Source organism: Nicotiana tomentosiformis, chromosome 3 (genome assembly GCF_000390325.3).
Source record: "Nicotiana tomentosiformis chromosome 3, ASM39032v3, whole genome shotgun sequence".
Taxonomy (NCBI): Eukaryota; Viridiplantae; Streptophyta; class Magnoliopsida; order Solanales; family Solanaceae; genus Nicotiana; species Nicotiana tomentosiformis.
Genome location: NC_090814.1, coordinates 16526474 through 16553351, shown reverse-complemented (window position 1 = coordinate 16553351; position 26878 = coordinate 16526474). Strand labels below are relative to the sequence as shown.

At 40.0% G+C, this 26878-nt stretch overlaps 1 protein-coding gene across 1 annotated transcript; it reads right to left on the bottom strand.

Annotated features, from left to right (window-relative positions):
- Positions 1–4902: 4902 nt before the first annotated feature.
- Positions 4903–5286, bottom strand: LOC138907416 (uncharacterized). The gene has a single exon (XM_070198014.1). The coding sequence runs from the start codon at positions 5284–5286 to the stop codon at positions 4903–4905; it is 384 nt and encodes a 127-aa protein (XP_070054115.1).
- Between the last annotated feature and the right edge of the window lie 21592 nt (positions 5287–26878).

Genomic DNA, 26878 nt, shown 5'->3' with positions numbered 1-26878 from the left:
TCCTAAATCACCTTACACAACTATAGAACCATCAAAACTCCATTCCGGATTCATTTACACATAAATCAAATTCCGATCAACTCTTTCAACTTAGTCTTCCAACCTTGGGACTAAGTGTCCCAATTCATTTCAAAATATTCCCGGAACCAAACTAACCACCCCAACAAGTCACATAACAATAAATGAACATAGAATAAGCAATAAATGAGAAAACGGGGCTACAATACTCAAAATAACCGACCAGGTCATTACATCTCTCAAGTTAGAATAACTTGAGTGTGTGTGTAACAGTCATGATACTATTTGGGGTTGGGTTTGAGTCTTAGATTGCAAGTGTTGTAATCTAAATTTTGTTTTTTGGCTCATTTATTTTGGTGGAGTTGAGTTAAATTTTATGGGGTTAGTCGTGATTTTTGCACCTTTTGAGTCAGGTAATTTTCCACGTTGAATCTTGTGTTCTTTACTTACATGCACCTTTTGAGTCGGGTTAGTCGTGATTTTTGCACCTTTTGAGTCGGGTGATTTTCCACGTTGAATCTTGTGTTCTTTACTTACCAGCCTTTACATATTCTAAGTACTTAACTAAAGAATCAAGTATGAGGAAAATCCTAAGATCACTCAAATTAACAAAGAAGGAACTTATCGCCGAATTCTGTTTGACTTTGCTCTTTGTATGGGTCTTGCCTCAAAAGTAGTGTGTAACCCCTTAAAAGTCATTTTATGTTGTGTATATATATGATCTAGAGTTTCCATGGTGCAGCCTCAATCATTCCAATCTAGGACGGGAAAACTGGGGGATACTTGTCTGCAGGTCCTCCCGCAAGGGGAGGCAGAGGTCCATCCTTTAGTGTTTTTCAGCAGGTTCTCGCGATGACCCTTGGGACCCCTCCGCTTTAATTACTGTCTCAAATAATCATAGGAACCTCTCGGAGGCCAGGCCTTCTCGCGACTCAAGCAAGGAAGACATCCCCCCAGACACTTCAATTCTTAATTGTGTCTTTCGCTCAAACTTGCTCCGAATCACTCTTCATTCCGCTTTCATCAAACTCACTTTCTACACATGTATAACACATAATCAATAATTAACCATGGAAACCACAATACTTAAGCATAAGATATGAGGTTAAATCATGCTAAATATGTATGTTCTAGCTGAATATTAATAGCACAATCCAAGAAGTCTCCTTCACATTGCTCAACATAAGATGTACTTTATAACTACTTATTTGACCAACCTATGTCATTATTCTCGTAAATCGTGCAATTGAAGGGTAGCTTTGGCACAACTAGCAAAGTTATTGTTATGTGACCAGGAGGTCACGGGTTCGAGCCATGAAAATAGCCTTTTATAAAAATGCAGGGTAAGGCTGCGTATGATAAACCCCTTGTGGTCCAGCCCTACTCCGGACCCCACGTATAATGGGAGCTTAGTGCATCGGGCGGCCCTTTTTGTCACACCCCCAAACTGGGGTGGGACATGATTAACACTCAACCCTTACCACTCGTTGAGTGAACCCTGTACTATTTGTATCAAACTTCAAGTTCAATAGCAAAGAAACTAACATGCTTAAATATTAATTCTAATCAAATTGCAATTCTTAAGCTGACTAATAAAATATAATAAATAAAGGATAAATCCCAAAATATTTTAATACTGACCCACTAACAAGTCATGAGCCTCTAGAATCTGAAAAATAAAATTTAAAATACATAGCCTATGGGGGAATCCCCTGAAATAAAATAAACGTAAATTTTTTTTTATAAATAATAGTCTGAAAAGGGTCTGCTACCACTGGGATAAATCAACGGAGTCTGTAAACTGAATCTAGAATATTTTCTCTAGCCACATGCCTCGTTACCTGCCACACAACGTAGCAGGCCCAAACAGGCTAAGTACCACCAAAGGATATCCAGTAAGTCCCAATAGGCTACCTCCTAAATGGGTGGAGCGAGACCTTCTGAAAAATATAAGAAACAAAAGGGATATACGGAAAATTATATAATCATATAAAATTTTACAACCAAGTAATAATCTGAAAACTGAAACTTAACCTAGAAATTGAGCCCATAACTGATATCTGAAATAGAAACCGTGTTATATATTTTAAGATATAACTTTGCAAAGTTAATTGTTACGCATAATGGCCCATGTGAGCATCTGGGAACACGTACGGGGGAGTGTCGACCTATCTCTCCAATAAACAGTTGGCACCTGCGAGCGTGGGGTAGGTAACCCTGACATCATGGCACTCACGCTGGGGAGGTTGGACACTTCTCCCTACAGAATGTGAATATCACAATTAAAGGCACATAACAATTGGTAATACACATAATTATGTATTCATGTCACATATAATATCGTACTGAATAAGAATAAGTGAAATGCGCATTGGATCACGAGAAGACATGACTTAGCTTTAGCTAATATATGGAGCACAAGGGTTATAATGGAATTCTCTACTAGGAAAGTAAACCTCAACTCACCTTAAAACTTTAGCTGCAATTCGTCTCTTCAAGTTTTTGAGTATTCGACAATGTGATATCTACAATAATAGGTTTAACCATGTCTATTTATAAGCTATTAAGTGTTACTTGTTGTTACTTAGCTATAAATCTAGAAACTCTCACCACACTGATTCAAGTAAAGTTTTCAACTAAATATTTTCATTCTTCCACAAAGGTAAATAGATGACGAGGCCATGAATTCAAGTAAACTAATTTTACAAAATGATAAAGTGACCTCATTATAAATCCTTGGTTCTAGACCCATAACATCAATTATGTATTCTACAATTAAATACTAGATATGGAAGAATCTCTCACTTAACTTTGGCACTAATTAAAAGATAAACTTTTATCATATGGGCATTCAAAGAAAACTTCTCTGCCATGACTAGAAAATATGAACCTCAAAAGCTCTATCAATTTATTTCAATGAATACTTAAACTTACGTATAAAAATAATTTCATAGAATGAGAACTTAAGGGTTTTGACTAAATTTTCACTAATGATAATAACGATAGGAAATTTGGAAGAATTGGATACCTTGGTTTCGAGAATGGAAAATTACAAAACCTTGAATTGTTTTATGGATTTCTACGTTCTCTGTGTTGCCTAACTCCTAAAGCAATTAAATTGCTTTGGTTCTCTTGCTAAAACCTCATTTTTCCCTCTTTACTTTTTCAGACAAAGACCTTTACCAACCCTTCTCACGAAAAAAAACTTTTACCCCTCTAATTCCTTTAGGCTTCGGTCCCACTAAGTCTTTTTTTCTTTTTCTCTTTATTTTTTTTATCATTATAGTTGCTATTTGCTATTATTAAGCAATATATATTTTAAAGCTAGCGAAATGGGGCATTACATTCTCTCCCCTTTAGAAATATTCATCCTTGAATGTCATATCACAGTTATTCTTGAACATAAAGAAAGATCTTAGGCCTTATGCCTCTCTCACTATCTCTTAGCACCTCAAAATTTGGCTAACTCCTAAAATTTTTAAAAATTTTGGCAGAGTTTCCTTTGTAACTGGAGTTATCCCAAAATGTTCAACATGTCAAAACCAATCAAACAATAACACATAGCACCTCCAGCTACTCAATCCAATAATATACAACATCAAGGCATACCCATATACCCGCCAAAGCCATTTTATATCATTATAAGTACAAATATCACATAACTTGATAATATAAATATTTTAAACCTTAAATTGAATTATGTACCTGAAATCTCGAACAAATAAGGATACTTTTTCTTCATGAATTCCTCAGGCTCCACTTAGCTTCCTCAGCTGAGTGGTTGCTCCATATTACTTTCACCAAAGCAACGTCTTTGGTTCGAAGTCTATGAACCTACCTGTCTACTATAGCTACAGGGACCTCCTCGTAGGTCAGAGTGTCATCTACCTCTATCTCATGTCTATCAAGTACATGACTCGGGTCATGAAAGTACTATCTCAGCATGGACACATGAAAAACTGGATGCACAGAAGATAACTCTGGAGGTAAAGCTAGTCGATACTCCACAAGCCCAATCCTTTTAAGAATTGGATAAAGCTCTATATATCTTGGGCTAAGCTTCCCTTTTCTACCAAACCTTATGATACCCTTCATTGGTGACACCTTTAAAAATATATAGTCACCCTCTTTATACTCAAGATCACAGCGTCTTATATCAGAGTATGACTTTTGTCGGCTTTGAGCTGTTTTAAGTCATTCCTGAATAAGTTTCACCTTTTTCAAGGCATCCTATACTATGTTTGGCCCAATAAGCTTCGTTTTACCTATCTCAAACCACACTACAGGCGAACGACATCGCCTCACATATAGGGCCTCGAATGGGTCCATCTGAATGCTTGCTTGATAACTGTTATTATATGCAAACTCAATCAAAGGTAGATGATCATCCCATTTTCCTTTAAAATCAAGAACACGGGCTCGTAACATATCTTTCAAAGTCTGAATTGTCCTCTCGGCCTGTCCATCCGTTTAAGGGTGAAAAGTTATACTCAGATTAACTCAGGTACCGAGACCTTCCTGAAAACTCTACCGGAACTGGGCAGTAAACTGTGCACCCCTGTCAGAAATAATAGACATGGGAGAACAATGCAACTGAACAATCTCCTTTATGTACAATGATGCATACTGGTGTGCCGTGTAGGTTGTTTTGACTGGTAAAAAGTGAGCTGACTTAGTGAGTCGGTCTACTATGACCCAAATTGAGTCATGTTTCTTAAAAGTTCACGGCAAGACAACCACAAAATCCATATTTAATTGTTCCCATTTCCATTCTAGTATTTCAATGACTTGAGCTAAGCCACCCGGCCTCTGGTGTTCAGCTTTTACTTGCCGACAGTTAAGGCACTGTGATACATAATCTGCAATATCTTGCTTCATATTATTCTACCAATAAACATCCCTCAAATCATGATACATTTTGGTAGAACCTAGATGTATTGAATATCTGGGGCTATGAGCTTCTACTACAATTGCCCTTCGAAGATCTTCTACATTAGGCACGCATAAGCGGCCATCAAGTCTCTTCACACCATTCTCATCAAGTGCAAAATTCTTAATCATGCCACTGAGGACACCTTCCTTGAGCTTAAGCAAGCTAGGGTCATCAAATTGTTTGGCTTCAACTTGCTCTACTAAAGTAGACTTAGCACCCATACCTATCAACCTTCCATCATACTTCTCATCGAGACGAACCCCTTGGCTAGCTATTTGTTGGGCTTTTTTAACTATTAGATGTTCGACCACACACAACCTGGTCAAACTCCCCATGGATCTTCTGCTCAAAGCATCAGCAACCGCATTCGCTTTGCCGGGATGGTGAAGGATATTACAATCATAATCTTTAAGCAACTCCAACCACCTACGTTGTCTCAGATTCAACTCTTTCTACTTGAATATATATTGCAACTTTTGTGATCTGTATAAATGTCACATTGCTCTCCATAAAGGTAGTGACGCCATATTTTTAGACCAAAAATAGTTGTTGCTAGTTTAAGATCGTGGGTAGTGTAATTTATCTCATGATTCTTTAACTGCCTAGAATCATAAGTAATTACCTTGTCATTCTGCATAAGAACACATCCTAATCCTACTCTAGAACATCACAATAGATCACAAATTTACCTGTAGGGGTAGGTAGAGTCAGGATTGGGGCTGTAGTCAACTTGTTCTTGAGTTCTTGAAAACTTTTCTCACAAGCTTCAGACCATTGTAACTTCACAAATGATGGTAATACCCCTCCAAACCAAGAAAACTCCGGATCTCCGTAGTTGATGACGGTCTAGGCCAACTCTGCACTGCTTCCACCTTCTTCGGATCCACCTGGATCCCATCACTTGATACTACATGACCCAAGAATGCCACTGAGTATAGCCAAAACTCACACTTTGAAAATTTTTCATATAACTTCTTTTCTCTCAAGGTCTGAAGTAAAGTCCTCAGGTGCTGCGCACGATCCTCCCGAGTCCGGGAGCACACCAGAATGTCGTCAATAAACACAATGACAAATGAGTCAAGATAAGGCCTGAACATACTGTGCATCAAGTGCATAAAAGATATTGGGGCATTGGTCAGCCCAAAAGACATCACAAGGAACTCGTAGTGACCATACCAAGTCCTGAAAGCAATCTTCAGGATATCTGGCTCTCGAATCTTCAACTGATGATAGCCTGAACGTAAGTCAATCTTGGAAAACACTCTGGTACCCTGTAACTGATCAAATAAGTTATCAATAAGAGTCAATGGATACCTGTTCTTCACTGTAACTTTGTTCAACTGACGATTATCAATACACATCCGCATAGAACCATCCTTATTCTTCACAAATAAGCCAGGAACACCCCAAGGTGACACACTGGGCCGAATGAAGCCCTTATCAAGCAACTCCTATAACTGCTCCTTCAATTCCTTCAACTTAGGAGAAGCCATACGATATGGAGGAAACGACCGATACACACTGATCAATAATAATGGGCTTCGGTCTCAAAACCACTAAGAGCAATCAAACGACCGATACACACGGTCCATAATAAGAGAATCTCCCATATGAGTAGACACATAAACAGGGGAACTCAAAGAATCCCGAGATACACCCAAATACGGGGAAAAATAAGAGGACACATCGGAATATGTAGAGCCTGGGTCAAATAATACTGACACATCTCTATGACTGACTAGAACAATACTTGTAATGAAAGAGTCGGAAACAACTGCCTCTGTATGAGCCGGAAGAGCATAATATATGGCATGGCCTCCCCCTCTAGGGCGACCTCGGCCTCCCCAAACTCCACCTAGAGTTGGTTGAGCAGGTGGGGTAGTAGCTGGTGCTGTAATTATAGCCTGAGGACCCGGTGGAGCACGCGGTGGCTGGAAAGTCTGTGAAGGTGCACCGCTCCTAAGTCTGGGGCAATCCCTCAACATATGTCTAGTGTCGCCACACTCAAAACAACCCCTCGGAGGGCGTGGCTGTTATGACTGACTCGGGCCAGGTCTGCTGGATTAGCCACTAAAAGCACCCCGAGCAGGAGGCACACTAGATATTGGTGGTGCATAATAAGGCTCCTGGGGCCTATTAGGGGCTGGAACACCACTGGCGGCTGGAAGAGCTGAATGAACAGGGTGACTTACATAACCCCTACCATATCGAACTGCAGATGGGGCACGAGTACAGCTGTAAGTGCCAAATTATCGAGACCTCTTAGCCTCCGTCTCCTCTCTATCTCGGGCAAGCATGCCCTCCAATATCCTGGCAATACTCACAACCTGCTGATAAGAAATATCCATCTCCAACTCCCTGGACATACTAGTATGGATACTGCGGTGGAGTCCCTCAATAAACCGTCGAACCCTCTCTCGAACTGTGGCAACCAAGGCCGGTGTATGTCGGGCCAAATCACTGAACCAGACTTCATACTCTGACACAGTCATAGCACCCTGGCGCAGCTGCTCAAACTCCGCATGCCATGAGTCCATGAGGCTCTGAGGGACATACTTTCTCAAAAACAAGTCTGAGAACTGAGTCCATGTAAGTGAAGCTGCCTCATCCGGACTACTCAACTCATAAGCACGCCACCACTGATAGGCTGCTCCTCTAAGTAGAAAGGTGGTAAAAGAAACCACACTCGTCTCCGCTACGCCCATAGTACGGAGAATACGATGACACTCCTCTAGAAAACCCTGGGCATCCTCTGATGCCAATCCACAGAAGGTAGGAGGGTGGTACTTTTTGTACCTCTCAAGTCTGAGCTGCTCCACCTGATAAACTGCTATCCTAGTCTCGTGTTGAACCAGAGCTACAAGCTACATAGGGATGAACTCTGGGGCCTGGTCAACCTGAACCCGCTGCTCTGGAGTACCAGCGATGGGAATTTGTGCTCCTCCCCCGGCCTGAGATATGGCAAGTACAAGTGGAATCAATCCATCCTGAGCTAAGTTGCTGAACATGCTCAGAAACTGGGCTAGAGTCTCCTGAAGGATTGGTGCAGCAAAAGGCACCTCCGGTGCCTGCCCTCCAGCAGGAGCTGCTGGGGGGCCCTCTGTCGTAGCGTGCGCGGGTGCTATGGCTGCACCGCATGATCATCCTCGGCCTCTATGCCAGCCCTAGCCCCAGCCCCGACCTCTCGCGGCTCTTGCAGGGAGCCATGAGCGTGATCATCTGATCCTCCGGTACGGGTCCTCACCGTCTGCGAGAAAGAATAGAATATAGAAGTTTAGAATTTTTTTTGATGTCAACAAATTTCGCACGACAAGGAATCAAAGAAGTATAATTTTTTCTAACAGTTCCATAGCCTCCCGAAGATAAATACAGACGTGTCCGTACCGATCCGCGAGACTCTAATAAACCGGTTTGTGACTCACGACACCTATGAACCTAGAGCTATGATACCAACTTGTCATGACCCAAACATCCCTCCAAAACATGTCATGACGGCATCTAGTCTCTACATGAGAAATAGCAATTACAGAATTCAGTTGTGGAGAATGTATCTTCCACCTCAACTGAAAGTCTGAAAAATGAAGCTGATATAGATTCAAGGCCCGATGTAATTCAAGATCCCGAGGAGAATGAAAACATCAAAACAAGTACAGAGGAGCTTGAAGCTGTTAGATTATTTGTTCTCTAGCTTGATAGAAAAGTTTATATCCGAACAAACCTAAGCTCAGAGATAAATAGTAAGTTAATTGAATTATTACGTGCTAATGTTGATTGTTTTGCTTAGTCACATTCAGAAATGATAGGTATACTGCTAGAAGTATTGACTCATAATTTGAATGAAGATCCATTACACCCCCTGTAAAGCAAAAATAACGAAAGCAAGGAGCATTCAAAAACCATGTAATTCAAGACGAGGTACAGAAACTTCTGAAAATTGGTTCAATTCGAGAGGTAAAGTACCCTGACTGGTTAGCTAACACTGTTGTAGCCCTAAAAAGAATGGGAAATGGCGAGTGTGTGTAGACTATACTGACCTATATAAAGCATGTCCTAAAGATTCATTTTATTTACCGCATATAGATCAACTAATTGACTCTACCGCAGGTCATGAGCTTTTGAGTTTTTTAGATGCGTATTCTGGTTATAACCAAATAAAAATGGATCCTCTAGATGAGTAAAATACTTCTTTTATTACAGAAAGGGGGACTTACTGTTATATGGTCGTGGCGTTTGGTTTGAAGAATGCAGGAGCTAGGTATCAAAGGTTGGTGACCAAAATATTCCAAGAACACTTGGGAAAAATCATTGAAGTCTATATTGACGATATGTTAGTAAATTTAGCACGAGCAGGAGATCATTTCCAAATTTAAATGAAACATTTAAGATACACAACAAGTATAACATGAAGTTGAACCCGAAAAAATGCGCCTTTGATATGGCCTCAGGTAAATTTTTAGGTTTTCTTATTTCTAATAGGGGAATCGAAGTGAATCCTGCTCAAATCAAGGCAGTTGAAGAAATATCTAATGTGCTCACAAGCAAGAAGGAAGTACATAGATTAACATGTAGAGTAGCAGCTTTGGGAGATTTATATCTAAATTCTCAGAGAAGTGTTTTAAATTCTTTTCAATATTAAAAAAAAACAAAATTAATTTGAATGTACTGACGAATGATAATAAGCTTTGAAGGATTTGAAATCGTATTTTTCAAAACCTCCCCTGTTATCAAAACCAAGAGACGAAAAAAAGTTACTCGTCTACTTAGTTGTATCAGAGGTAGCAGTAAGCGCGGTACTGGTGCGAGAAGATAAATTTAAGTAGTCTCCAATTTATTATGTTAGCAACTCTTTGTTGGATGCTGAAACGCAATATCCTCATTTAGAAAAACTAGCATTAACATTGATAATGGCATCAAGAAAATTACGACCTTATTTTCAATGTCATTCTATTTCTGTTATAACTGTTTTTCCGTTAAGGAATATATTGCATAAATAAGAGTTATCAGGGAGATTATCTAAATGGACCAGAACTTAGTGAATATGATATTATCTATCAGCCTAGAACTGCCATAAAATCTCAGATCGAACATACTTCCTGAAGCTGAAAAGAGATACAAGTATTTACCGGATCTAATCTAGGGACTTGGACCTTATATACTGATGGGTCCTCAAATATAAAAGGTGTAGGTTTGGATATTATTTTAATTTCATCTTTGGCAAAAATTAAAAGGTAACGAATAAAATGCTATCCAATTACTAATGAAGCAGAGTATGAGGCAGTAATTGAAGGTTTGGAACTTGCAAGAGAACTTGGGATTGAATAAATTGAAATCAAAAGCGACTCACAGCTGTAAATCAAATGCAAGGGAATTATGTGACCAGAGAGACACGAATGCAACAATACTTGGAAAAGATGTGAGAACTACTAAGATAATTCCAAGCATAAAAAGTCGTCCAAATACCCAGGGAAGAAAACACAGAACCTTATGCGTTAGAAAATTTAGGATCTGTGGCTGGTGTGTCAAACGCAGAAAATACAGTTGTGGTGCACTTGTTTCATTCAGCCCTTGATCAAGCCAAGAATGAGGTAAATTTCAATAATTTAACTTGGGATTGGACAAATAAATTGTGAATTATTTGCAGTATGGAATTTTATACGAGGATAAGAAAAAAGCCCATTTGTTGCAAATGAAATCTGCTCAATATTGCTTAACATAAGGCAATTTGTATCTCAAAATATTTGGGGGACCCTTAGCACGGTGCCTTGGTCTATCACAAACTGAATATGTGATGCGAGAAGTACATGAAGGACATTGTAAAAATCCTGTTGGAGGAAAGTCATTGGTAAAAACGCTAATAAGAGTAGGATATTATTGGCCAAAAATGGATGATGAAGCGAAACATTTATAACAAGGTGCGATAAATGCCAACGGTATGCAAACGATATGCATCAACCGACAGAGTTGCTATATTCAATCATATCTTCATTGCCATTTATGAATTGGGAATGGATATCGTAGGTCCTTTGCCTCAAGCATCTGAAAAGGTGATGAAGCTTTAGTTTTATAAGAAGAAGATTTAGAAGAAATATTATAGGAAGGAGCAGAACTACGACTTGATATGGACCTAAGCTACAAAGCCTACCATCTTTTCTACTCCTAACTGGGGTTGTAGAAAGAGGAAGTTCGTCTACGATGCTCTTTTTTCGTGGGTTCGATGATGAAGAAGGGTTTGAAGAACGGAAAGCCATCTTTTGTCAGTAGAAGCACGAAGGAAGAAGAGAAAATTGCAGAAAAAGCTCGTAAAGGAGTGTAAGAAGAAAGAAGATTTTTTTGGATGATAAATGATGCGGTATTTACAAGAGAGAAATGTCATTATGAACCGTCATCATGGAACTTCACTTCGAACTGATGCAGCCGCGAAAAACCCAAAAACGACGCTGTAAACTACAAAGCTAATCATAGCAGGACACGTGTCTCAAGCATTAAATGAAAAATATGTACGTCCCTTTGCTTCTGAAGAAAACATAATGGCATTGGACAGAGGTGGTAAGATATTCCCGCCATAAATAAACTTACCAAATCCCGAATATTCAGTTGAGAATATTCAGAAAGTGGGGGGAGGGGGGGAACTATCTGTATTGGTAGAAAAATAGATATGACACGCGGATTAACGATATGTTGACATGTGACATTGGAACGAGATTAATTACAAAATATACCGTATCTTGACAGCTAGAAAAAGAGATAGGCACGAATGCATAAAGACTAAAATAGAGGAAGATTCATTGGCAGTTACGGATATGAAAAGTTAACCAGCATAAACCCTAATTATACGCGATTATTTAACATAACTGTTACAAATAATTTGAGTGACGGGCAATTAATATAGTTAATGTTAGTAACATGCAGGAATTAAGTGGGAGAAAGCAGTTACATATTGTATCCTTATATAAGCTCCCCTTAACTTACTTTGTATGATCATCAAGAAATTCACAAATATATGTTATCGGTCTTTTACTTTTATCTCTCTGCTTGATTGAAGATTCTTACTCGCAATTCTTGGGGGAAGCCATAATCATCAATAAGATTTCCTTACCTTCGTTTATTCAATATTTAATCACAATTACTTTTACTCTTTTATATTTGGAAAATTGAAATAAATTTGGTTATCAGAAACCCAATTTATTCTAATATTATATTTGACCATAAAAACTATTTTTTGATTAAACATATACCTTATTTCATATTGATCAAATAATTATTTAGCCAAACAACACACGTAAATCAAATATCAAGGTGATTTTCTAAATAGCACGAACTTAAATAAGTTTCTCACGTTTCCCGAATTGATTGATACTTTTGTGAGGGTGCGTGTACTTAGATTAGAGCCGGAACTAAGCAAGCGCAAAAACTATAAATCCATGAGTTAAGGCAAAGAAGCGAACCAAATTAGATGGAAAGAACTATGACTAGTGTGAGACTAGTGAAAATAATAAACTGAAATAATAGATTTATTTATACACTTTCTTTCTCTGAGTATGAACTCCTCCTAAGGAAGGCCCTGCATAGGCAAATCAACATACAGGTTATATTTATTCCGAGAGCATACAATTGATAAATATAAATAAGAACATGAATTATTCAACCCATCTGAATAAAACACGGGCGTATATTTTAGAAAATTAAAGAAATCTTATTGTTTACCCGTAAAACGGTGCAGTTAAATTTATACATAGTTTCTAGATAAGTGAATTAATTTAATCCTGAAATAATAGAAGAATTAAATAAATATGCAATACTTAGCCTTGAGATGGAGACAAAATAGCAAAAACAGTAGTTCCGGGAGTAGGCATCCGGGCACAACAACAATGAAATCAAAAAGCAAGAAGATAAAATTGTATTAAGTTTTTGAATAGACTATAATAGAAGTTTGCCAGAAAATTCGTCCCCCCTTCAATGATAATAGAGCTCACTACTTATAGCTGCACCTATGGAACAAGGTCCTAGGATCAAGCCCTTCTTCAATATCAATCATGAGGACCATTGAAGAATGTGTAACGACAGACATGAATGATAAATTCTTTATAATGGGCAGTGTACTAAATATTGTAGAATAATCTCCATTAAATGCTACCAGGTAGCAGGCATTTATTTTATCTTTATAAGTACCATTATTTCCGGTGACAGATGGAATAGTTGTCTTCGGTTTTAGCTATCCTCTGCCTTTGGCTCCACGTGTCACTCCCTTATGCGATCACTTAACATATCATATTTTACCCTATACAGATAGTCCCCCTGCTTTCTGGTGACATAACTTTATGTCACCGGGAAGTTGGTAGAAATATTCTTTTGGAGAGAATTTCAGTGACCCCCTCAGAAAAGCTTCTGATGGTTGATTAGACGCACGTCTCTCCACTTTTAATGTCCCGAACACGCGTCATCCCACGATTCTGCATAATTTTTGCCTGCTATCGAGGTAATTATGGCCACGAGTTTACCGCCTAAACCTTTACTTATACGCATCAACCTCATTTATTCACACCTCATAATTCTCCAAACTCTCTCAAACTCTTTTCATTCAACTTATACTCTGTACTTCAATCTTTCTTTAATTCTCTTTATAAGTGAAAAATATTTCCTTCTTCTCTAACATAGAATAACTTCTTCTTCGAAAAATCTCAGTTCCTCAAAGAACAAAAGCAAAGCCGATGAAGCTGCTCCTCCTATAGGGAGCACCATCATCCCAAGAAGAATTGTCACAACTAAAGACTTCGAAGAGAAATTTCCTTCTACTAACCCTCGTACATAGGCTGTTGGCAGATACCCTTCTTCCATCCGTCCTTCCAGTATTTCTGCTATGAAGGAAGATTATCATTGCCAGGATTTAGATATTATCTCTCTTGATCTCGCGAAGCGGGTAACCTCACCCAAGAAGGGTTTTACGTAATTCTATACTTAGCCTTTCACTTTGGAAATGTTTTCTCTCAGAGGAGAGCTTGACTCTGTCATTGTGAAGTTTTACCTCCGCTACCAGGTATGTTTGGCACATGTGAGTCCCTCCGTGTGGAGGACGATTGCTTGTCTTCGACGCCTGTGCCAAGAAACGAGGGAGGAGCTATCCCTAGCTCACGTGATGAACCTTTATTCCCCCAAGATCTTCCGTGGGAAAATGATTAACTTCAGCAAGCGAGGCCACCATACACTGCTATCTAGCATGGATAATGATAATGACCGTGGGTGGATAGAATGATTTGTTTTAATCGCCACCAGTGACATCATCCCGGCCTCGGCTCCATCTTTCCCGGAATCATAGAACTGCACTCGTAAGTATACCATTTGTTACATTTTCTGTTAAAGACCATTCTTCGTCATTACTGACTTTTCTTCCTTTATATGTCTCAGCAACTTGGTGGGTTCCGCCCTAGGGTTGAGGGATTAGACCAATGGCTTCAGAAAATTTTGGACGTTACTACGCCCGAAACACGTATGTGGAAATAGCTGTCCCTGAAATACGGGTGGAAGGCCAAAAATCATAGTAAGTTAAACTCATCTTGTCTTTACCTTTTCTCATAAGGAAGTTTTCTGACCCTAGGGCTCAGTTATCATCCCCGAGTAGGACGTTTTGGCTAATCCTGACAATGCGGCGAGGCTGCTGCAAAAGGCCTTTTCACAGACAGGCATCTACGGTCCTGCTTCTGGAGCGAGGGCTTCTTCTGGGAGTCCCTGGCTCAGTTACCATCCCCGAGAAGAATACTACCCCCGAGTCATCTCCGGAAGTCATGGTGACGAGCCTTCCGCCCGGGCCGTCCTTAGATACCGTGGTGATTGATGATGATGGAGAAGCCAGCGATGAGGGGGCTTCTCTACATAGAAGACGGCGACCTTCCTCAACTCAACAGACTGCTCAATCTATTGAGTTAGTTACACCAACCGAGGACGATGCCTCGACGCTCTGGTGGGTAGTTTGAGATGGTGGAAAATGCCAACTCCCGTTTTCGAATCCCAGTCGCTGCGCTCAGTATTGCGGGGCTGAGTATCGGGTCCCTATTGTCTTCGGTTGACGAGAAACCAACAACCAGCACTGCGTTTGTCGTAGCTGTTTCGCACCCTTCAATGCCATCAACTTCATCTCTTTCTTCACCAACTCTTCCACCAACAACTGCTTCATCATCTCCACCGACCGCATCTGCCAGAGAAAAGGGTGTTTCTCTCTCCCAGTCCCTAGTTCATAGGAACTTAGGGCAAAATTATGCTCCCCCCTTAGAAGATCCGCAAAGGATAAGGAGCGTTATTCTCTCAGTCTTTACCGGATGCAATTTGTTGTCCCGACCGGTGGAAATTGCTAACTATCGGAAGCCTTTGGCTTAAGAGAAAGATTGGGATAAGATAGAGGCTCTCTTGGGAGAGTGCTTGTTGAACATTAGTTTGCACAACGCCGCAGTGGTACACTCTTTATTTCCTTTGTCATTTCTTCTGTCTTTGAATTAGTAATATCTTGAGTTTGCCTTTCTTGTTTCACATGCCAATTTTCTTGCTTCTGAGGGCGGGATAAACTTTTGGTCGAGCGGGACCAAACTGCTGCTCGCCTCTCAGAACTGGAAGCCAAAGTTGCTGAGGTTGTTGTGTTGGAGGCTCGTATATAGCAAAGCGAGCAAGAAGTAGAGACATTTATCCAAGATATTGCCCCGTTGAGGATTCAATTTAAAGAGACTAGGGCCAAATGGGTTGAAGTCCATAGTACCGTTCTTGCTACATCCGATTGCGAAGCTGCTTCCACTTGCTACTGCCAGGGTTAAATATGCCCAAATGGAGAAGTATAGGAAAACCATTGAGCATAATAAACTTTTCAGCTCTACTATCCGCGAACTCGCCGTTAGCCTCAAGTCCGTTAGATCCACCTGGGAAATTTTTTCTGCCGAGGTTGACCAACTTAAATAAGAACTCAAGCGCCGAGCAGCTTCCCTCGTTGTTGAAAAAACATATGTTATGTACAACATAAGGAGAAAAACCTTGGAAGAGGCTAAATCGGGTGTCATTGACTTTGATGTCGAAATCGCTAAAGCCTGTGAGCTGAAGTAAGCTGCTAAAAAGGGTCTCCCGGCAGGGCCTGATGCTTTCGGTTCTTCTGGTTCTAATTCCGAATCCTCAGGAATTGAAGAGGAACCGGAGGGCGAAGATGTTGAAGGCCAAAATAATGAGGGTCAAGATATTGAGCCGGCGGCGGATTTACCCACTTCCCCTGGGGGCGCGGATGCTTCTCTTCCTCCGGGTTTAGGAGATGCAGCAGTTTAGCTTTTCATTTCTTTTCCCAACTTTTGTACCTGTATCATTTTTGGCACATTTATTGTGAATAAAAACATCTTTTTCTCATGTATTACATGAGTCTTTCTGCATTTTTGTTTGAACATTTATGCAAGTTTTAATTTTTGCGTTCTGTTTTGCTTAAGTGTTTTGTGCAAGTTTTACTGTTTGCGTCTGATTATGCATGGCTTTGGGTGTATTTTCCCTTGAAAGCATTTGGATTTCGGGCATAAATTCTTCTAAAATCAACCCTTTATCGTGGGGGGTTTTTATAAAAGAGGGCACTTTTATGTTTATGGTGCTCTTGAAGAGTACGTCTCCTATTCATTACGGCACTAGCATTTGAATTACTTGTTTAAATTTTAAATGACAAAATCAATTTATCGTTCAGACAAGAAACAAGATAGAAATAAAAGGACTTTACTTTCTTCCTTCCATTTTCAAAAGTGGTTCTTTGTCTGTGTGCCTTGTTATTAAAAAGGTCTTATTGTTGCTATTGAAACCTTCTTCGTAGTATGCTTTCCATTGATGCCTCGTTAAAAACCTGGCCAGTAAAACCCAATTGGGACAAAAACTGGACGAAGGGAAAAAGAGTGCAGTAGATACTTTCAGTACAGGTCATGTTCATCAGCAATAATATCTCTTGAGGTGTGCCACATTCCAGTTGCATGGATGATTTTCTCCATCTTGATTCTCCAACTTGTATGAACCTTTTCCGGTGACAGTTGAAACCCGGTAGAGACCTTCTCAAATTAGACCTAGCTTCCCTGCGTTGAGTTCCAGGGTGTTTTGAGTTACTTTCCTTATAACCAAGTCTCCCACTTTGAAATAACGGAGGTTGGCTCTTTGATTATAATATCTTTCTATTCTCTGTTCTTGAGCTACCATCCTTATATGCGCTAAGTCCTTGCGCTCATCGAGTAGCTCCAAATTGACTAATATTGCTTTAATGTTTGCCTCTTCATTTTCCTGGAAATATCTCAAGGTAGGTTCCCCTACTTCCACCACGATCAAGGCTTCTTCTCCTTACACAAGGGAGAAAGGAGTCTCTCCAGTGCTCGATTTGGCTGTTATTCAGTATGCCTACAACACTACAGGTAGTTCCTCAGGCCATTTATCTTTGGCTGCTTCCATTCTCTTTTTAATATTTTGTATAATCACTTTGTTTGTTGATTCCACTTGACCATTAGCGCTCGGATGATAGGGCAAAGATGTGATCCTTTTGATTTTCAACACTTCAAATGCGAAGATGTGATCATATTCTATTCAAGGCGGCAGTCGTTGTAGCCATATCCTCATATCATCCCTCCCCCCCCCCCCCCCAGTTTTTGAATGCCTGTTTTAACACTGGAAGTTTTACACCTTCAAGGATTCCACTAATGAATTGCTACATAATCTTCTGTTAGGTAACAAACTTCACTTCCCCTTAGGAATTTACGCTATCGAGACAAAGACTATCTAACAATCCCCTAGTGGCTTGCATTTGTGAATGGTCGGATAATATTTTTTCAATAGCAAACTTAACTTCCCGGTAGGAAATTCGCTACTGCGCAAAAGATTATCTAACCGCTCCGGAGTGGTTCTTCGCTTGTGTGCCTTGTCATTAAAAGGTCTTATTGTTTCTGTTGAAACTTCCTTCGTAGTATGCTTTCCATTGCTACCTCATTAAAAACCTTGTTAGAAAAACCCAATTAGGACAAAAACTGGACGAAGGGAAAAAAGGTGCAGCACATAGTTTCAGTAAAGGTGAAGTTCATCAGCAGTAGTATCTCTTGAGGTGCGCCACGTTCTAGTTGCTTGGAAACTTTTCTCCATCTTGATTCTCCAAGTCGTATGATCCTTTCCCGGTGATATCTGAAACTTGATAAGGCCCTTCCCATGTTAGAACTAGCTTTCTTGCATTGAGTTCCCGGGTGTTTTGAGTTACATTCCTTAAAACCAAGTCTCCCACTTTGAAATAATAAAAGATGGCTCTTCGATTGTAATATCTTTCTATTCTCTGCCTTTGAGCTGGCATCCTTAGATGCGCCAAGTCCATGCGTTCATCAAGCAACTCCAAATTGACCAACATTGCTTCATTGTTTGCTTCTTCATCCTGGAAGTATCTCAAGGTAGGTTCCCCTACTTCCACCGGGCAGCTCCTCGGGCCATTTTTCTTTTAGCTGCTTCCGATCTCTTTTTGAGATTTTGTATAATTACTTAGTTCGTTCATTCTGCTTGACCATTTTCTCTCGGATGATAGGGCAAAGATGTGATCATTTTGATTTTCAAGTCTTCAAGGAACTTCATGACCGTTGCGCCTAAACATCCAAGCCCAAATGATTTCCAAAGATCCCTTCATGGACTTCTCGCATAACATAATTAGCTTCGGAGGATCCTAAACATCGGGCCAGCGGGCCTTGGAAAGATTTCCTGTACAATTGGCCTCCTTTCAAACTATACCGAGCTGCTTTAGCACGCAGCGCCTAAGATGCCTTGGGCTTTTCAGGCAACTTTCCGTGCTCGAGGTAACCAATGATCTCATTTCTCCAGTCCCAAACCAAATTAGTCGTGTTTACTCATAGTAGTTATTTGCTTCCAGAACTGAGTGCATAAGATGTACGACCGTACCGGAGTATGATACCTTCATTACCGTTGATGAGCCAAGGCTAGCTAATGTGTCAGCTTCTGCATTTTCTTCCCTCGGGATATGCATAATTGACCACTCCCGGAACCGAGCAAGCAGAGCCTAAACCTTCACTATGTATTGCTGCATGCATTCCTCTTTAGCTTTGAAGATCCCGTAGACTTGATTTACCACCATCTTGGAGTCGCATTTGATTTCTATGACCTCAAAATCTAATCCTCTGGCCAATTCGAGCCCTGCAATAAAAGCCTCATACTCTGCTTCATTGTTAGTCAGAGGAACCGTTCTTATGGCCTGCCTTAGGGTTTCTCCCGAAGGCGTGGTTAATACTATGCCGATCCTGGACCCTTTTACGTTAGAAGCTCCATCCATAAATAGGGTCCAAACTCCTGATGTTTATTCTGATGCCATCACTGCTTCTTCAGTAGCCAAAGGTAAAATTCCCGGACTAAAATCGGCCACAAAGTCGGCCAAAACTTGTGACTTAATCGTAGTCCTAGGTTTATGTTCTATGTCAAATTCACTCATTTCGACGGCCCATTTGGCCAGCCTATCCGAAAGCTCTGATTTATGAAGGATATTCCGAAGGGGAAAGGTGGTCACCACAGCTATTGGGTGGCATTGGAAATAAGGCCATAGCTTTTGAGCGGCGACTACGAGGGCTAAGGAAAACTTCTCCAAATGTGGGCAGCAAGTTTATGCTCGCGTTAAAATTCTACTAACGTAATAAATAGAAGATTGTGTACCTTCATCCTCATGGACTAAAACGATACTTATCGCTACCTCCGAGACTGCTAGGTAGATTAGCACTTTTTTGCCTTCCTCCAGGTTCAATAGTAACAGAGGACTTCACAAGTACTATTTTAAATCCCTCAAATCCTGTTAACATGCTGGGGTCCATTCGCAGTTGTTCTTCTTTTTGAGTAACGAGAATTAATGATGGCATTTCTCCGAAGACCGGGAAATGAACCTACACAAAGAGACCAATCTCCGTGTGAGCTTTTAAACCTCTTTTACGCTTGATATCTGGTCCGGGATGTCCTCGATGGCTTTGATTTTATCGGGGTTAACCTCAATCCCCCTTTGTGACACCAAGAATCCCAGGAACTTGCCATAGTTGACCCCGAACGCACACTTCTCGGGGTTAAGGTTCATGTTATGCTTCTTTAGGATGTCAAAAGTTTCTTGCAAGTGTTTAGGATGATCACTTGCATTCAAAGACTTAACAAATGTATCGTCTATATAAACTACCATGATTTTCCTTATTTGTTTTTCAAACATTTTGTTTACGAGCGCTGATAAGTGGCTTTGGTGTTCTTTAGCCTGAAGGGCATCACATTATAGCAATATGTGCCAAACTTTGTTATGAATAAAATCTTTTTTTGATCCTCCGGGTTTATTTTAATTTGGTTGTACCCGGAGTAAGCATTGAGGAAATGCATTAACTCATGCCCGGTCGTTGCATCAATCATTTGATCGATGTTTGGCAGTGGGAACGAGTCCTTTGGGCACGCCTTATTTAAGTCCTTATAGTCTACGCACATGCAAAATTTAATTTTCTTCTTATGAACCACTACTACGTTAGCTAGCCAATTTGGATACTTTATCTCTCGGATCGAACCGATATCAAGTAGGAGAGTTCCCTCTTCTCTGACGAATTTATTTCTGGCCTCGGCAATAGGACGTTTCTTTTGTCTCACCGGAGGAATGCTGGGATCCAAGTTTAGCTTGTGCACGGTCACTTCTATCGGGATACCTATCATATCCGTATGCGACCACGCAAAACAATCGGCATTAAACTTAAGAAATTCAATAAATAAATACCTGAGCTCGGGGTGTAGTCATGTCCCCAAGTGGAATTTCCTCTCCAAGAATTTTTCAAACAATGCGACTTGTTCAAGCTCTTTCGCTGTGGACTTTGTTGCTTCCGTCTCTTCTGGTACCTGGAAATATCTTGGCACCTGACTTTACTTGATTTGGGAGCAGGCGCCGGTTTCTGTGATTGCTATACCGTATGCTCCTTCCCTTTATTACTGGAGACCGAAATCGCATTCATCTCCTTTGCTGCTGGTTGCTGCCGTATGTCATCCTCATCGACTTCCCGGAGCCTCTTATCGTGGGTTACTATTACCTTCGTCTTTTTTTCTACCGAGAAGGTAACCCCGTTAATCTCGGTTCCCCCGAAAATCATGTTGATCATTTGGCGCAGGGGGTCTTCTCCTGCTTTTGAGGGTTCCGTGATATCACAGTTACGACCATTTATTTTTTGGCCCGGTCACTTAAGAATTCCCTGAAATGGTCATTTTTCAACAGTGTCGCAACCTCTTTACGCAGATGTTGGTAGTCCCCAGTTTGGTGGCCGTTCATCCCATGGTATTCGCACCATAAATTAGGGTTCCTCTATCTGGGATCGGATCTAATAAGCTTTGGGAATCGTTCTTCTTTAATGTTCCTCATAGCCGATACCAACTCTACTACACTGACGTTGAAGTTGTATTCTGAAATTTTGGGATAGGAAGGATCTCGAGAACCTGATGCTTCCTTGTCATGTAGTGATATGTTGTTTCGGCCGCGATCAGTTCTTCTATCAGTAGCAAACCTGTCTGTCGTCTGGAAACCTCTGCCATGTCCTTCAGCCCGTTCATAAGGCAAAAACCTGCCCCTCGAAGATCCTCTATTTGTGTCGAAATCGTCTTTTTATTTCTCTTTATTCTTCTCCCGACCTTTAACCGATGCAGGGAAGCTGAACTGATCATCCTCAATCCTTATCTTGGACTCGTACCGGTTGTGACCATCCACCCAAGTCGTCGCTTGAAACTCGAGCAAGCTTTCCATCAATTTCTGGGAAGCATCTGAACTTCTCGGACTCAAACCCTTGGTGATTGCTTCAGCTGCCCATTTATCCTGAACAGCCGGGAGCAATATTTTTTCCTTCTGAAATCGGGTGACGAATTCCCGCAGCAACTCGAACTCTCCTTGTGCAATTCTGAATAAGTCGGCCTTTTGGGCATGTACCTTTCTGGCCCCGACATGGGCCTTAATGAAAGAATTCGCGAGCATCTTAAAGGAATCTATGGAATGCTCGGGCAACAACGAATACCATGTCAAAGCTCCCCTCGTGAAAGTCTCTCCAACTTTCTTTAGCAAAACTAATTCGATCTCGTGGGAAGATAAATCGTTCCCTTTCACCGCCGTTGTATAGGTGGTAATATGCTCCTGAGGGTCCGAAGTCCCATCATATTTTGGCACGTATGGTATTTTAAACTGCTTCGGGATCAATTTTAGTGTCGCGCTCGGTTTGTATGGCAGTTGAGTATACTTCTTTGAGTTCAATCCTTTCAGTACCGGTGGTGCACCCGAGATTTGGTCAATGCGGGCATTCACTTGCCTCATAAACCGTAAGAGTTCTCTTTTAAATCGATCGGTCTCGTTGTTGTAATCGGATCCGCTCCCCCCGGTCCCATCGAAGCCGACCTCACCCCTCGGGGTGTTGTTGTCGACCCTCTGCGTTGTTTGATTGGCGAGAGCACCGGAAAGAACTAGACCTCGTTCGTTCGCGTTATTGGAAGCACCCGATAATGCCTGCTTTAGTTCTGTCATAACCTTATTTACTATGTGAGATGGCCTAGAATGACCTCTTGTTGCTCCTGCAGGACCCTTACCGCTTCAACGACATGTTCCTCTTCAGCATCATCGAGAGTCACCTCTCGAACATATCGCAGGTACCGTTTGCCGTGGACCGGTATGGCATCATTCCCCTCATTGCGGGTATCACTGATTGAATCTTCATGTTGAGGCTGGTTTCCTTGGGCCGCGAGATTGTGTGTATTGTTAACACCATTATCTGCTATTTTCTATTATTTTTGTTAAGAACAAATAATCAAAACACGTTAGTAAAAGAGGCAAGGATCAACTTAATTACACGACTGTCTAGGCCACATGGTGGGTGCCAAATTCTTTACCCGTAAAACAGTATAGTTGAATTTATAAGTGGTTTCTAGACAAGTGAATTAATTTGATCTTGAAATAATAGAAAAATTAAATAAATATGCAATACTTAGCCTTGAGATGGAGATAAAATAGCAAAAACAGTAGTTCCGAGAGCAGGGCCTCCGGGCAGAACAACAATGAAATCAAAAAGCAGGAAGATAAAATTGTATTAAGCTTTTGAATAGACTATAGCATAAGTTTGCTAGAAAATCCGTCCCCCCTCCAATGATAATATAGCTCATTATTTATAGCTGCACCTAGGGAATATGGTCCTAGGATCAAGCCCTTCTTTAATGTCAATTATGAAGGTCATTGAAGATTGTGTAACGGCGGGCATGAATGATAAATTATTTATAACGGGAAGTGTAATAAATGATATAGAATATTCTCCATTAAATGCTATCGCGTGGCAATCATTTATTTCATCTTTATAAGCATTATTCTATCGAATAACAGATGGAATAATTATTTTCGATTTTAGCTATTCTCTGTTTTTGGCTCCACGTGTCACTCCTTGTGCTATCATTTAACATAACATATTTTATCCTGTACAATTATATCGTATATTGTGCATGTCTGAGGCGACGATAATTTCATTCCTTATGGAGCAGCTGAAACTCAAAGAGAATAAGGCTGGAACTTACCCAAAAAAAAAAGGAAGAAGGTTGGAATTTAATATCCTCTAATACACTTTATATAGTGTTCACAGAATTCTTGTATTTCGTATAGAATTCTGTTTTTACTTTTAATTATTTTAGTTGGCTTTATGATGAGAGTTTCTCTTAGGAATGGCAGGCGGGGCGGGTGCGGGTTCTGTCTGAACCCGCGCAACTTCAACCCGCCCCCTCTGCCCCGTCCCGCCCCGCATAGGATTGAAACCCGCATTCACCCGTCCCACACTCCACCCGCGTTCACCTGTCCCGTAAATTTTTAAATAAAAATTCTCTCTTTTTTTGTGTTTTTTTTTCCAATAAAAATTAGCCGAAGGAAATCCTGATTGTTGTCTCATATGTTCGAAGTGACTACCACATAAATTATGAGGGAGCTGTAAACACATAGCAAAAAACACAATATGATGCCAATTTTAAGTGTTTAAAGCAGCAGTTGAGTTCCGTTAAGCCGTAGTAATAGCAAAAATCCTTTATGTTTGTCATTGCCCACACGCAAGATGAAAACCATGTAGCCTTTAAAAGGAATATGGTAGCAAAAACAAAAATTCCAACATTTTATTTGTATGTCATCTACTCAGCCTAAAAGTCTAAAAGAGGCGAAAAGTGTGAAGCACTTCAAAAAAACCAGATGATCAACACCATCACAAACTAAAAAAGAGAATCTTTTCTAAGCTATATCATTATAACTAATCAGAAAAATCAGCAAAATGAATGAAACAATTTACATTGTCTATTAGTGAGTGACAATCCAGAAAGCTAGACTTCATATATTCCTTGGATTTGAACAGCAAGGTCTATCTATCCTCAAAAGATTTATGTCTGTTAGTTCAAAAAATTAAATTCCCACCCGCTATCCGTCTCGCTCGCATTTTTTTTTATTTAAAAATTGAACCCGTCCCGCCCCGTCCCGCAACCACAAACTCTCAAATCCGCCCCGTCCCACTAACACTCAAACCCGTCCCGCCCCATTGTCATCCCTAATTTTTCTCTCTATAATTTTGCCTCTTTAAGTGGGGGTTCAATTTCTGTTTCCCCGACTTAACAGGTATGTATAGACGTGTAGAAATCTGTCCATCTCGTTGTTTTGAAAGAAAAAATTACAATTAATAATACTTTAGCCAAATTAGAAAAAAACACTTTTCATGCTATTTTAGCTCTTGCTGGTGGTTCTGCAAGCTATTTTAGCTGCTAATAGCGATACTCGCCCAAAGATTATAACTACCACTTCCTCTTTTCTATTGTATAAATTATGTCCTTGCTCTTCGACAATTTCAATAAAAAAAAGTTTAAACTTGTTACGTTGTAATTATTTGAAAGAAAACTTTAAAATTAATAATACTTTAGCCGTTTTAATTGAAAAAGATAAACACTTTTCATTCTATTCTTAGCTCTTGTTGGTGGTTCTGCAGGCTATTTTATATCCTTGCTCCCAGCGAGTTCCATAAAAAAACTTAAAACGCTGTTATTTTGAAAAAATATATACAATTAATAATACTTTTTTTTTCTTGAGCCTAGGATTCATGAAAATAGCATCTCTGTCCTCCCAAAGTAGGCAGAGGCGGATCCAAGATTTGATAACTATGGGTGCCACTATTTAATGCAAAACGATCACTAGCGAAGAAGATTAAATTAAGATGTACATTTAGTCGATTCGATCGGTTTTAGAATTTTTCGGTTTGGTTTGGTCGATTTTGAATTTATTCAATCCAATTTAAAAAGAATTAAATTATGCATAAATGAATATATCATACGCCCCTTCAATAACTCTAAAAAATCTCTAAAATTAATATAATAAAAACAAATGAATAAAAAGAGAAAATAATTAAAATTACATTCAAATAAAATTTAAAGATCCAGAAAAAAGACAAAGAAAGCAAATAAATAATATAAATAAATAATAAAAATGAGATTGCACAAAAAAGTGAATAACAAAGATGAAGAAAATAAGAAAAATTATCAAAAGAAGCATAATAAAAAGAAAGGAAAGGGGAAAAGGTAGCAAAAGGAATAACGAGGAACAAATCACAGTGAGTCTCGATCCCGGGTCCTTTAAATGGAATTTCAGCACTTCAACCATGGCACCTATATCCATTTAGTGTCTTGGGGTGCCACTCTGTCACGATCCAAAACCAACCCGTCGTGATGGCGCCTATCATGGTACTAGGCAAGCCAACTATTCAGATATTTCCAACACTATAAATCTTTCAAAGATACTAAAGCAGTTTAAATAAAGGAAAATCTCTTAAAACATGATAGGAAAGTCATAACTCAATACATAAATTCTTCCCAAAATTAGGGTGTCACTGAGTACATGAACATCTACGAAATAACAAAGTCTAGTGCACTGTCTAGAAGTAAAACTGAATAAATTAACTAAAATATAAGGAAGGAGAGTCAAGGTCTGCGAACGCCAAGCAGCTACCTCGATGATCTCTGAAGGTCTGGCCTCTGCAAATCAACAACCGCCGAAACCGGAAGCACATGGATCTGCACACGAGATGCAGGGTGTAGCGTGAGTACAACCAACTTAATAAGTAACAAATCTAACATTTGGACTGAAAGTAGTGACAAGTTCAATTTATTACGGTCCACTTTCAACATTTAGCAGTATGGAAAGCTATAGAAAAATATGACAATGATATCTCAGATATTTGTATTCTACAAGTGAAGGTACAAGAATTTAGATATGCTTTCAATAAGAACTTAGACATGCTTTCAGATTTCACAACAAAACTTAACACGTAACAGGGCAGATCCAGCCCAGGGCAGATCCAGCCCACATGCAAATAAAACAGGGCAGATCCAGCCCAAATACAAGTAAACAGGGCAGATCCAGCCCAAATATCATAAATATTAGCATTGCACCCTATGTGGGTGTGCAGACTCCGGAGGGGCCGATCCAGCCCAAGCGCTATAATAAGCCAAATTCTAGCATCAATCAATAAATTCTGCTGCGACGTGCAACCCGATTCCATAAATATCAATCACAATAGGCCCTCAGCCCTACTCAGTTAATAACTTCTCCAGCCTCTCGGGCTTACCAAAATCATGATAATTAGCCCACAATGATGATATGATATAACATGTAAAGATAACAAAGACTGAGACATAATATGCAAGTAATAACTGTGACTGAGTACAAATTGACAAATTAGCAATTAGTTCTATAGCAAAGAACGACCACTGTGGGTCCCAATAGTACCATCATATAGCCTAAGCAGGATTTCTAACATGACTGACAACTCAATAGATCCAACACATGGTGAAAAAATGGGTAACAACAAGATTTGATAACTATTCAGTTCCATGGAATCGACCAAGTCACAATTCTCTCGGTGC

Bases quoted from the DNA above. Each gene is read 5' to 3' on its own strand.
- LOC138907416 (XM_070198014.1), bottom strand. From the start codon at position 5,286: ATGGGGAGTTTGACCAGGTTGTGTGTGGTCGAACATCTAATAGTTAAA.